We start from the raw sequence: 13400 nt of genomic DNA on the forward strand, positions 1-13400 counted from the left end.
ATTTTTGCATTTATTAAATGCAACTATAACCGGGTTACATCTGGTCTTTAAATAATTTGTTGCAATTAAAGTGAATTTAAAAAATATGCAGTACTCTCTTGGCTACTCTTTGGTTAATGGTTATGGAACTACTATTCCTATTGGGCATTTACTTATGACCATCACTGTATTCAAGTAGCAAGCTGGTTTTATATCCGTGTGCCTATATACATTTGTATCCGCTTGGCCACGAGCTTCGGCTGCACTTGGCAAACTTAAAAAATTAACCATTGAATCCTGCCTATTGCAACGAGAATATAATGTGAATCAGGGCATTAAGAACAACACGTAGCGATTAGCATAGTAGATTTTAACATTCGAGCAAAATTTATTTCCCAAGCGCGTCTTGGGATTGCGTATGCGTGAGCCAGCACCTGCATGTGTGTGTGTTTTGGAATGTGGCCCTGCACGAAATTCAAATAGTGACCATCCTTGAGATTTTGCATACTGGCAAGATGGACGAGCACACGCTAAACGACCTGTTGGAGTGCTCCGTGTGTCTTGAGCGACTGGACACCACATCGAAGGTGCTGCCATGCCAGCACACCTTCTGCCGCAAATGCTTGCAGGTGAGTAATTGTTGTGGGTTTTCTGCATATATGCATGTATCATATAACCTGAATGATTTCATCATCCTATGCCAGGACATTGTGGCCAGTCAGCACAAGTTGCGATGCCCGGAGTGCCGCATCCTGGTCTCTTGCAAAATCGATGAGCTGCCTCCAAACGTCTTGCTGATGCGAATCTTAGAAGGTAACAGCTACGCCCACACCAATCTCAACTGGCAGAGCACAGCAGCCTACGCTGAAAATCAAAAAATGGTTGACTTTATGAGTGCGGCAAAGTGGCTTTGGCAATTGAATATGGCGTTTACCTGATCTTTACCTAACTTTAAACACCCTTTCTGCAATTTTCATAGGCATGAAACAAAATGCAGCAGCTGGCAAAGGCGATGAAAAGGGAGAGGAGACTGAAACGCAGCCGGAAAGCGCCAAACCTCAGACGCCAGCGGAATCAGTGGCCCTGCCTGGCAACCAACTACTCCAGGTGCAGTCACATCAGCAATCTCATCAGACGACTCGTCACAAGCAACGCCGATTTCTACTCCCCCACGCCTATGCCCTCTTCGACTTCGCCTCCGGTGAAGCTACCGATCTAAAGTTCAAGAAAGGGGATCTGATACTGATCAAGCATCGCATTGACAACAACTGGTTTGTGGGTCAAGCGAATGGTCAGGAGGGCACGTTCCCCATCAACTACGTCAAGGTATCGGTTCCGCTGCCCATGCCGCAGTGCATCGCCATGTATGACTTTAAAATGGGGCCCAACGACGAGGAGGGATGCCTCGAATTTAAGAAAAGCACTGTAATACAGGTAATGCGCCGAGTTGATCATAATTGGGCAGAAGGACGAATTGGCCAGACCATCGGAATCTTTCCAATAGCATTCGTTGAGCTGAATGCAGCGGCCAAAAAGCTGTTGGACAGCGGGCTACACACCCATCCATTGTGCCATCCACCGAAGCAACAGGGGCAGCGGGCTCTTCCTCCGGTTCCAGTTATTGATCCCACGGTGGTAACGGAATCCAGTTCGGGATCCTCTAATTCCACGCCGGCCAGCAGCAATTCAAGCTCCACATCCAGCTCGAATAACTGCAGTCCGAATCACCAAATCTCACTGCCGAATACTCCCCAACATGTAGTAGCTGCGGGATCGGCGTCTGTTCGTTTCCGTGACAAGGGAGCAAAGGAGAAACGCCACTCACTAAATGCTTTGCTTGGAGGAGGAGCTCCGTTGAGTCTGCTGCAGACTAACCGCCATTCGGCTGAAATTCTTAGCCTGCCCCATGAACTAACCCGCTTGGAGGTTTCCAGCTCAACAGCTCTGAAACCCACGTCCGCCCCACAGACATCGCGTGTACTTAAGACCACTGTTCAGCAGCAGATGCAACCGAATTTGCCCTGGGGATACTTAGCCCTGTTCCCATACAAACCACGCCAAACGGATGAGCTGGAATTAAAGAAAGGTTGTGTTTACATTGTGACCGAAAGATGTGTGGACGGTTGGTTCAAGGGGAAAAACTGGTTGGACATCACTGGAGTGTTCCCGGGCAACTATCTGACGCCCCTGCGCGCCCGCGACCAGCAGCAGTTAATGCATCAATGGAAATATGTTCCCCAAAATGCAGATGCCCAGATGGCACAAGTACAGCACCATCCAGTTGCACCAGATGTGCGACTCAACAACATGCTGTCCATGCAACCGCCTGATTTGCCACCTCGTCAGCAGCAGGCTACCGCCACGACCACCAGTTGCTCTGTTTGGTCGAAACCAGTGGAGGCGCTGTTTAGCAGAAAATCGGAGCCCAAGCCTGAAACTGCCACAGCCTCGAATACGAGCAGCAGTTCCTCTGGAGCAGTGGGACTTATGAGGCGATTAACTCATATGAAAACACGCTCCAAATCTCCGGGAGCGTCCTTGCAGCAAGTTCCGAAAGAAGCTATTAGCACAAATGTGGAAATTACAACAAACCCATCAGCTAAATTGCACCCAGTACATGTGAGGTTAGATCCGCAATAATAAGTTATCCTTATAGACTAGAATAAAAGTTAAATTTTTTTGTCCCTTCAGATCCGGTTCGTGCCCCAGTCAGCTGCAGCACAGTCAACCGCTCAATGAAACTCCAGCAGCCAAGACAGCGGCACAACAACCGTTTCTAACCAAGCAACTGCCTCCTGCATCTACGAACAGCGTTTCGTACGGATCGCAACGCGTGAAAGGAAGCAAGGATCGTCCTCACTTGATTTGGTTCGTACGGCTTAATTTTAGGGCTTTAACTTTTAACTAACTCTTGGATTTTGATTCAGCGCGAGACAATCATTAGATGCAGCTACATTTCGCAGTATGTACAACAATGCCGCGTCGCCGCCGCCACCTACTACTTCCGTGGCCCCAGCTGTCTACACAGGCGGTCAGCAACAGGTGATTCCCGGAGGTGGAGCGCAATCCCAGTTGCATGCCAATATGATTATTGCACCCAGCCATCGGAAGTCGCACAGCCTAGATGCGAGTCATGTGCTAAGTCCCAGCAGCAATATGATCACGGAGGCGGCCATTAAGGCCAGCGCCACCACAAAGTCTCCTTACTGCACGAGGGAAAGGTGGGTTTTGCAAAACATTATTGTGAGCTTAGAGATTTACTAATAAACCCTTTTATCGTAGTCGATTCCGCTGCATTGTGCCGTATCCACCAAACAGCGACATTGAACTAGAGCTACATTTGGGCGACATCATCTACGTCCAGCGGAAGCAAAAGAACGGCTGGTACAAGGGCACCCATGCCCGTACCCACAAAACCGGGCTTTTCCCCGCCTCCTTTGTGGAACCGGATTGTTAGGAAGGAATATATGGTTCAAACTAGAATTTATTAAGCGAAATTCCAAATTACTTTTCTATAAGGATTCAATCGTCGGTCTATTCGGGCTTCCAAATACGCAATCTCCTATTTCTCTTTTCAAAAAAGAAACCATTTTGTACTCTTCCAATCGAATGGGCAGCTCGCCGTTGTACTTTTTTATACAATGCTTAATCAAAATAGGCTAGCCATGTAAGACTTTGGGAACAGTTACTTAAGCCTTAGCGATTAGTTAGCTAGAGAAATAATGTAACCGATCCTTGTGCCCTCTACAAAGTTATTTGTATTATACGATACTCAGTAATACCCTTTGTCGTTTTAACTTATTTTATTCACCAAGCAAAACATCGAAGCTAACTGTGGATTCAACTACGGCAGGCAAGGTTACTCGCTTTTTTCGAACTTGGATCCGTAGATGGGCACGTACTGCAGGACCAGCTTCCAGTCGGTGTAGTAAAGCACGGCCAGGCCAGCAGCTCCTCCGAATCCGGCTCCAGATCGGATGCTACGAATTAAAAGAATCAAGTTGAGTTCTCTGGATGGTTATGCAATGTGTGCTTTGGTAGCATTAAGAGAGTGGGAACACTAATGAATTCATGATGCAGAATCAAGCACGACATCATATACTTACAAGGAACTCGCGATTTCAGCGTGCTTCTTGCCAAAAGGTATGCGGAAAGCCATTCTTTGTTGGTTTAATAACTTTTCACTCGCACCAAAATATTCGCAATGAACGCAACACTTTCGAATGTGCTAAATAATACCACTGCAGTGTGACCGTAGGCCGTAGGCACAACTTTAAGTGCAAGGTGTGACAACTCTGTGCGGCCTACGTGAGAACAACAACTAGTCATCAACAAAAACTAATATCCGCAAGAACTAATCAAAAATTACGAAATTAAAATGAAAATATCCGTTTTTGGGGAGCTTAACACTTTCGAGCTGTTTGTCCTGTCCACTGTGATACCGGCGGTGTTCGTTTACCTGTGGACTCTGATATCTGGCGATATGAGGGTAGGGCAGATATTGCTTATCAGAATGGTAAATTTTAAGTAATTTTCCCTTTCTGACCTGATTTTACAGAATTTCAAGGGCAGCAAATTGGCATACTCAGTTTATACGGCCAAGGATCCCATTAATTGCTATCAAGACTACGAACCGGAGAAGCAAAAGGATACGTAGACTATGTGCCCGGTTGGGTTACCAGGAACCAACATCTTTTATACTTGTATATATTTATGAGAATTGTGTGATGATCAAAAGAGGGTTCTTGGAAAAGGACAATAAACCTTTGTGGGCTGCATTTAATATTTAGTTTTTTCTTGTAGCTTTCGGAAACATATTTCACATATTTAGAAATATTTTAAAAGTAAATAAGATAATTCCATATGAATCATATTTCGAACGACCTGGTCACACCCACCCTTTCTTGGTATTTTCGCGCTTGTAGCAAACTTTCTCATTGAAGTGAGCCCAGTCAGAGATTTTAAGGTAGTTTTTGGCTTTGTAATTGTTTAAAGGCTCCCTTATCGCCGGATATTGCGGGTTTTGATCGTGTCCTTTGCACTTCCTGGTGCCCATACGCACCAACAATCCGATAGTCCCCAAGTCAGGCCGAAAAACTAAAACAAACAAAGAAGACAACTACGCAGAAGACGAACAAAAACAATGTCGGAAACATACGGTTTGTCAGCACACAACTAACTAATTAATGCATTTTACTAATTAATTTCGGTGCTCGTCGCTCACCTAGATTACCTGTTCAAGTTCCTGATAATTGGCAGTGCTGGCAGCGGTAAGAGTTGTCTGTTGCATCACTTCATCGAGAGCAAGTGTAAGTTAGTAGCCTGAAAATAATAGACGCTTAATGAATTTTATAACTATGTACCATCAAAGTCAAAGACGACAGTTCGCACACCATCGGAGTGGAGTTCGGCTCGCGGATTGTGAACGTGGGCGGCAAGTCGGTAAAGCTACAGATATGGGACACGGCCGGTCAGGAGAGATTCCGATCGGTGACAAGATCGTACTATCGCGGAGCAGCTGGAGCTCTCCTGGTCTACGACGCCACTTCGCGGGACTCATTCAATGCTTTGACAAACTGGTTGAATGATGCTCGCACTCTGGCCAGCCCAAATATTGTGATCCTTTTGGTGGGCAACAAAAAGGACTTGGAGGAGGCGCGTGATGTGACCTTTCTGGAAGCAAGCACCTTTGCCCAAGAGAACGGTATGTTTTCCAGGATTATCTATAAATTGTCTATCGTCATTCTACGTCTGTTTGTCGTTGCAGAGCTTATCTTCCTGGAGACGAGCGCCAAGACGGGCGAGAATGTTGAGGAGGCCTTTCTCAAGTGCTCAAAGACCATACTGGCAAAAATTGAGACCGGAGAGCTGGATCCCGAGCGCATCGGCAGTGGTATTCAGTACGGCGGAGCTGCCCTCCGTAACTTACAGACACGACAGCGCAGCATCAATAAGCCGGATTGCACCTGTCGTGTTTAGGCCGCATAAGTGGTGCTGATTTATTTCCATTTAATCTCAAACCGGAATGCGCATTCGGATTCCTCCTTAGTTGTATTGTGTACTTGTGTGTGTCCACTTTTTTAGTACGTATTTTGTCTTGCTAGATTAACCATTCCAATTGTAAGCATAATGCAATTCGATTTGTTTTAACATAACCAATTACCACTTGAAAGCCTATGATTTCGGGGTAACCCCAAATGTTACTTACTATAATTTGTAATTCGTGAAGCACTAGAGCCCTCGAGCAACGAATGATGTATGGCTACAGGCACATGGATCGGATCTAGAGGATGAACAGAATACACTCGGCATTTTTAATGTAAATAAGTAGCGATACGCCGTTGACGACGTCGCCGATTGTAAATCCCATTGAAGCATGCACGCGGTAAATAAAAACGCAAATTGATAAATTCAATTGTATAAAAATATTTATTTCGACCCTAGGTAACAAATGTATTAAAGCTACTAAATTTTACTTTTAACAATGATGTTAAAACATTTTAAAAGGTACAAATTGAAAAAAAAAAATTAAAAACGGTTTGTCATGGGCTCTTGATTTTGGTTTGTTTTAAGAGATTTTAACAATTTATGGTAATCAAAAATGAGCATACATACATACATATGTATGTATATTCTAGATTTTGTTTTACACATTTAATATCTATTAAAGCAATGTAAAAGTATTTTTTAATTCTAAGATTTGCAGTTAATTTGATTAGGTGCTCTATACTGTCCTCTTCCAAATGATTTCTTCTTGGCTATAAAGCAAATGCAATGCAGTTTAGCAGAAATCACATGGAAACTCGAATGGACTTCTAGCCCATGGTTCTACCATCATATTAGGCGTCGCATTTGCTTAGCAGCTGAAGGGCGTGCTTGGCAGCCGATAGCTTGGCCTGGTTCTTATTGCTCCCAAATCCGTAAACCTTAATCGACTTTTCCATGCAGGTAAATTGACAACCAACCATCAAAGTGTCCCCTTCCATAATGGGCGAGCTGAACACGGGCTTCGCATGCTTGTGCTCAATGAGCTGGCGTATAGGATTGATGGGCACATTGCGCGTGAACTCCTGAAGCTCCGGCTCGAAGAGACGGAAAATGACCTCCCAAGTGCGTCGGAGATCTCGGCAGTCCAGGTATATGGCTGCAATAAGGGCCTCCAGAACATCCCCCAAAGCCTTTGGCACGTCCACATTTGTGGACATGTTGAAATTACCCTTTGGTGGGACTCCTTGCTCTGCTTCCTGAGAAATGCATTCATTTGCATGCGGTAACTCCAATTCGTCATCCAAGTCCAGCGGGGTCGGCTGAACATCAGCTTCCTCGAGCAGAATGTGCACATAGTTGGTCACCCGGTGACCCTGGCTCTCCTGGAAATTCACGAATTTGGATATGGTCTCGGAGAGCTTTTCGTTCTCCGCTAGGATAAAAAAGTGCAACCGATGCCGCACGCAAATGCAGGCCAGCGTAGTATTGTTGACCAAAGCGGAACGCAGATCTGTGAGGGCGCCCGGATTCATATTCGTATTGTTCTCAAAAATATAGGCAGAGATTAGAAAGTCGAGTATGGCATCGCCAATAAATTCCAGCTCCTGATAGGACCCAGTGATGCGATTAGTGGGATACGAAGGATGGGTGAGGGCCTGCAGCAAATATCGCCGATCCTTAAACGTGTAGCCCAGATTATGTTCCAAATGAGAGTGATTTATGAGAAAGCCGTCAGTTTCTGTGGTATTAACGTTCGCCCGTATATTCTTGCTGCCCAGTTCGAGGTTCAGTAACTCAGTAAGCGGCTTGTCAATATCCGACCGGCAAATCTTAAAGTACTCTAGCATCTTGAAGGCATGCTGCAGTCCGTAATTCTTAACGATCACGCCCAATAGCGCCTCAAGGGTATCGGCTATCACCTTGTTGGCAATCGTGACCAGTCCCACGCAGAAGTTTACCTCGGATGAAAAATCGGAGCCAGCATAAGGGGACTGCCCATTCGCCCGACATCCCTCCACGAAGCAGTTGTAATTGATATCGCTGCAGTTGCCCTTCACCAGGGACTCCTCATCGTCGAGAGCCAAGTCACGGAGATTGTGTGGGCCAATCATGTTTGCAAATTCGGGCTTTTCTCGCCACAAGGCTAGAACATTGTGGGGCAAACTGATGCTGGGTGGAATCCATGTGTACCTAGGCGAAAACAGAATGGTGTTGAGCTTTTTGGGAATGTCCGTGTCGGCGAGGCAGTACAACAGGTTACGATTTGACACAAGCTTGGATTTGACCTGTGTAAGAGTGCCCTCATTCCAATCCGAATACTTGCTGGCCAGGTAGAGCGTGGCACTAAGCTTTAGGAAGGAATCGCCCAGAATCTCTAGGCGTTCCATGTCGAAAACATCCGTTGCGCTCGAGGCAGTGATTGCAGCCAAAAACTCGCCCTGCTCCGCTGGCGTTATATGTTCTTCGGAAAAAGTTTTTTGCAAAATGAGCAGTGGTTTTACCGCCCCGCGGACAGTCGGTCTAGACGGCATCAAAGCTGGCACGTTTGCGTTGGTCTTGGCCGGACTTCTGTAGCCATAGACATTACCCGTAGGCATATGGAACTGATTCTTTGTCCAGTACTCCTTATCTTCAAAATCTTTATTATCTAGCTCACACACATAACCAACGCTAAAATTATAGTAGTAGGCCAGCTCCACGGGATACGTACTCAAAAGATTCCGCGACAGATCAACCGGTTCCATATACTGTTGCCAGGAATTTTCTAATTCTGTTATTTCAAGACCTGCCATGGACGCCTGAATGGACTTTGTGGCCATTGGCTCTAAAAGGGATTTCGGCTCCTCGACATCCTCAGTTGGTATGGCATTGCCCAGGGGGTCGACATTCCGCCTTAGCGAAAAATCAATTTCTAGTGGCTTAGGCATGTAATCAGTTCCATTGAAAGGCAGCGGATCGAGGTTTAAATACGTATTAAATCGCTTGCGTAAGGACTCCGCGTGAAGAAGGAAGTACATGCGGTTCAAAATGCTGGGTAGGAAGATCAACTTAATCCATAAATCGCCAGGAAATTCCAAATTGATGCACAGCTCCGGAATCAAAATAACTTTCAACCTAGCCTTGCTCTGCGCTTTGGATTTTCCACGATTTTGAACGTAGAAATTGAGCTGTTCCGTAAGATCTCTGACCTCGATCAAAAACTTATCCTTGTGAACAACATCACCAATGCGGTTGCCGTACTTTGACATGGTGAAATCGTAGTAGGTCTTTTCCTGTTGGTTATTTTCCATAAAACTTAACGGTGTTAGCTCACGGTGCACCTTTGTGACCAGCATGCGCTTATCATAGTTGGTATACCATTGGGTAACAATTTTCCCCTCAAAATCTTCAGGACGTGGAGCAGGCTGTTGCTCGCGTTGCTGTACATTTGACCCTTGACCTTGCGGTAATATTCGAAACTTGGTAATCAGTTGCCAGTCAATACATTTCTGTTGATCCGCATCCAGTATGAGAGGAACTACCAGGTAGGAGTTCTCCTTGCTGCGACGATCCAGCACAAAGCACGGCTGCCAGATCTTCAGTATATCGCGGAATACCATTCCGTGAAACTGATGGAGCAGTTCCAGCTGCTCGGAGTTCTGGATAGTTACTTCAAGTGGTGCATCGGCCACTCGAACGTGCAGCATACCCTGATTGCTAAACAGGGGCATCTCTGCAAGGCGTGGTAGCTTGTTTCGCAGCAATATAGCATAATTTCTAGGTGTTTGGAGGTTTAAATACATGTGTTCCGTGTACTCACACAATTTGAACTGCGGCTCTAAAAATATCTCGTAGGCATAACAGAGCTCACCTACCCGCGGACGTGCGTCGTAAAACTCCAACGGACAGTAGGTCTTGTAGGTACGGGGATTCCTCTTCTCGGCCTTGTTTACTGTCGCAGTTACTATGGTTGAAATATTAAAATAAGTAAACAGATCTTATGCAAGTTCTTGTTAACTCACCACTATCGCCATAATTATTCCAGTGCTCAAAATGAACGTCAGCAATAGCGGCTACGCGCTCCTTCAATGTTTTGGGTAGGAATTTCTCGCTTAACTCTCCCAAACTGTAGAGTGCCAGACACGCTTTGAAGGCAGCTGATATTTTGGCAATTCTAGCGTTGTCCATGGGATCGCTCTGAAAGAAATGAAAGCAATTAAGGCTAGTTGATTTTGCCATTTTCAATCTGATTCTCTAGCTTACGTAAATTGTGTCCCTTAGAATGCAATTTAGTGGCATGTTGATTGAAACTACGTATTTGTCCTTGGCATTAACACCAAATAACTTATTACGTTCGCCTTCTTCCAATAAATTGATCCAGGGGATCAGAAAGCCAAAAGCATCCGTGGAAATTGTGTGGCAATAGCGATGCAGTATGGTTAGGGCATTGCTGGGAAGCAAAACGGCACCATGCTCATTGGTGAAAGGCTTAATAACGTCCTGGAAGTGTTTTTCGATTTCGTACAATTCTGGCATAGCCGGTTCTAGAACTCGTTCCTTTAAATATTTGGCAATGTCATCATGCGCATTCCGATACTGACAAATTTGCTGACACGTCTTGTCCAAGTCCCTCTCAGCCGTGAACACCACGAATTTGGCCTCAGGGGAACGAGCCCGACCCTTTGTCTGCACGTACATGTTAAAGGTTTTAAGAGGATCAAGAATAAAGACATGATTGCAGGCCTGCACATCGATGCCTTCTTCTAGGACGCTTGAACATATCATCAGATTGGCATTACCTTCCCGAAACTTTTGAATGGCCTGCGAGACGGTAAGGACATATTTTGAAAAATATCAGCAAGTAACGATAATTCCCACACCTACAGATTTTTGATGTTTTCTCTCCAAGACGTTCCCAAAGTCTGGGGAAATACTGTTGCGGCCCACCATGAATTGAGGAGTGAGCACGTTTCGCAGCTCAGGCGTAGAATTGATGTAGTTGAGCAGCAAGCCATAGATGCACTTGCAGGTGTAGCGGCGTTCAACAAAGACCAGGCAGCAGATATCTTTGGGATCCTTATGAGCGAAAGATACCTTAAGACTCATCAGGAATCGCTGAATCTTCGGGGTGGAGAAGTTCATAATGATGTTCTCAGTGTTCACGTCGTCATCAGGACCGTCGTCGTCATCTGTCATGTCCCGCAGTTTTTGCACCAGCAAGTGACGGATTCTCTCGCACAAGGTCAAGGCCGTCCTATACATCAACTTCACGCTTAGCGTATCGGCCTGGCGCCTCTTTATATCGAACTCGACAATTAACGAGATTATGGCTATGGAAGCTGCGTAGATGCCGTACTCTTGCAGCTGGTACACAAAGTCGTTGAGCAGCTGCTTTACAAAGCCCTTCTTCGACGAATCCCGCTGGCAATGCAATGACCTTGACTTACGCACCGGTTGAACGCCAATATTCATGAGGTCTAAGGACACAAAGAACTGTTTAATTTGTGCGGTTATGAGCCTTGCAACCGTGGGCCCTTGCTCTTGATGTGGAAAGGACACCATGACCTCTGAGGGCTTGGTGGCGTACCTGAAAGGAATACGCACTTGTTGAGAAACTAAAGCTAAAATGCGAGCAGCTCTTACAGCATCACGTTTTCAATCTCCTTGGTGTCGGACACGGTAATGATGTTTCCCCGATATGTGATCTCCAGCTCTTTAAGTTTTGTGGCCACTTTCGTAATTTCATTTCCCTTGATTAGCACCCCGGTGAGACCCACCACTCGCGGCAAATTTGTTTGATCAGCGATAGTGAACAATCGCATGAACTCACGAAATGGGTGGTGACCAGTACCGTGGTGGCACTCGTCTATAATGACAACGCTTATGGAGTTTAGAGCCATGTTCTTCTGGGTGACCATATCCAAAAAGACCTGGGCCGTGCCAACAAGAATCTGTTAAGAAACAAAAATTGCGCATGAAGGATTAATTCTGGAAGATGGAAATGGAAATGGAAATGTACAATGGAAAATCCTTAAAAGAAACATAAACACAACAACGCGAAGTATCGAAGAGCAACTTAAAAAAATCACATAGAAAATGTATTTCTTTCATGAAACTGTTATCCACCGCTGGTATGGATCGTATCTACTACTCGATGATCCAGAACAACCCCCACCCTCAATTTATCTTTAAACAAATAAATGAAACAAATCAATTGATGGATTACCGAAACCCGACCCTTTACAGCCTGTAAAAATGCTGATCTCAAGTGTTTCAACTCAAGTGGTGAACGCATTTGCAGTGTGTAGTGGTAGTGTAGTGTGTAGTCTGTACGTGATCATAAGTAAAAATGACTCCGCCATCCTATACTCACTTGGTTGTTTTCGATTTCATCACTCCACTTTCCGCGCGTCCAGTCGTCCACTCCCTGTTCACCCACATAAAAGCCAACCTTAAAGTTGGTGTTCCGCCTGACGGCCACCGCCTGTTGTCGGGCCAATTCCACAGTATTGCACATGAACAACGCACGCTTTCCGCCTTTTGCGATGGGTCTTTATAGGTAACACATATAATAATATATATATATATAAATGTAAGTATTCATTCGTTACTAACTTGTCCAAGTCCTGGGAGAAGCGCTTCAGGACCAGGATGGCCACGAACGTTTTCCCTGATCCTGTGGGCAGGTAGACAATGCCATTGCGCTTCGTTAGGTAGTCAACCAGGCGAAGTTGATAGCTGCGAGGCTGGACAGGATTTTGTTAATTATTTTGCAATAAGCGAATGCGGAGGGAATTCATTATACCTTATAACTTTCCACATCTTTGTTCGTGGTTACAGAGTCTTCTGGCTCTTGCATAGTTTAGCTGGCGGTTTGAGTTGAATTTTTTATTTCCCCGGATTTTGATATTACAACTTTAGAAGTCAAATTTTCAACAAAAGAAAAAAGAAACCGGTGACAGAGTGGCCAGCGGCTCTTATTCGATGCCTTGTGTCAAACATTTAAGAATTGTGTTTCAAATCGGACTGGTCACACCACGCAGTGCGGTTCTTTTTCATTATCATTGAAATCATTGAATTTAAATTATTGCCACAAACCGCAACATAAATATATTTGTTTTGAATTGCTCGCTGCCAATAAAATACCTTCCGAAATAATAATAAACATTTCCATTTTTATTGAAATCTGCAACAAAATAATTAGTATTTTTTGTAGTGTAAGCTCGTGAATAATTTATTATTTGAATTCTTAATCAATACCAATTGTTTAGAAAATATCACACCACTTTGTGACCCATACTATCCACAGATCATTTGGATTTTTCTTTGCACGGAAGTTTAAAGATTAAAGATACAAGTTTGCTTAAATTTCTTATTTCCTCATTTTTTTTCCAACACTTAAAATCTTGTCAATTGAGTCTAATTAGAACTACTACTGACGGAAATGTACGAAA

The 13400-nt window shown here is 44.8% G+C and overlaps 5 protein-coding genes across 5 annotated transcripts; 3 read left to right on the plus strand and 2 right to left on the minus strand.

Moving 5' to 3' along the window:
- The first annotated feature begins 35 nt into the window (after positions 1–35).
- LOC117137180 (E3 ubiquitin-protein ligase SH3RF3) lies at positions 36–3760 on the plus strand. Its single transcript, XM_033298502.1, has 6 exons — positions 36–608; positions 684–792; positions 959–2603; positions 2671–2847; positions 2907–3200; positions 3262–3760. The coding sequence occupies exons 1-6, from the start codon at positions 495–497 to the stop codon at positions 3434–3436; spliced, it is 2514 nt and encodes an 837-aa protein (XP_033154393.1). The 5' UTR covers positions 36–494; the 3' UTR covers positions 3437–3760.
- Positions 3759–4209, minus strand: LOC117137186 (cytochrome b-c1 complex subunit 10). The gene is made up of 2 exons (XM_033298509.1): positions 4086–4209; positions 3759–3959 (listed from the first exon to the last, which is right to left on the minus strand). The coding sequence occupies exons 1-2, from the start codon at positions 4136–4138 to the stop codon at positions 3839–3841; spliced, it is 174 nt and encodes a 57-aa protein (XP_033154400.1). The 5' UTR covers positions 4139–4209; the 3' UTR covers positions 3759–3838.
- A 53-nt stretch (positions 4210–4262) lies between these two features.
- On the plus strand, positions 4263–4762 carry LOC117137184. The gene is made up of 2 exons (XM_033298507.1): positions 4263–4468; positions 4538–4762. Exons 1-2 carry the CDS (start codon positions 4358–4360, stop codon positions 4634–4636), a joined length of 210 nt encoding a protein of 69 aa, XP_033154398.1. The 5' UTR covers positions 4263–4357; the 3' UTR covers positions 4637–4762.
- A 134-nt stretch (positions 4763–4896) lies between these two features.
- LOC117137183 (ras-related protein Rab-4B) lies at positions 4897–6394 on the plus strand. The gene is made up of 4 exons (XM_033298506.1): positions 4897–5138; positions 5208–5288; positions 5351–5683; positions 5747–6394. Exons 1-4 carry the CDS (start codon positions 5123–5125, stop codon positions 5956–5958), a joined length of 642 nt encoding a protein of 213 aa, XP_033154397.1. The 5' UTR covers positions 4897–5122; the 3' UTR covers positions 5959–6394.
- LOC117137179 (endoribonuclease Dicer) lies at positions 6390–12900 on the minus strand. The gene is made up of 8 exons (XM_033298501.1): positions 12752–12900; positions 12562–12692; positions 12320–12497; positions 11590–11897; positions 10831–11533; positions 10210–10767; positions 9969–10143; positions 6390–9910 (listed from the first exon to the last, which is right to left on the minus strand). Exons 1-8 carry the CDS (start codon positions 12803–12805, stop codon positions 6819–6821), a joined length of 5199 nt encoding a protein of 1732 aa, XP_033154392.1. The 5' UTR covers positions 12806–12900; the 3' UTR covers positions 6390–6818.
- Between the last annotated feature and the right edge of the window lie 500 nt (positions 12901–13400).

Source organism: Drosophila mauritiana, chromosome 2R, assembly GCF_004382145.1.
Source record: "Drosophila mauritiana strain mau12 chromosome 2R, ASM438214v1, whole genome shotgun sequence".
Lineage (NCBI taxonomy): Eukaryota > Metazoa > Arthropoda > Insecta > Diptera > Drosophilidae > Drosophila > Drosophila mauritiana.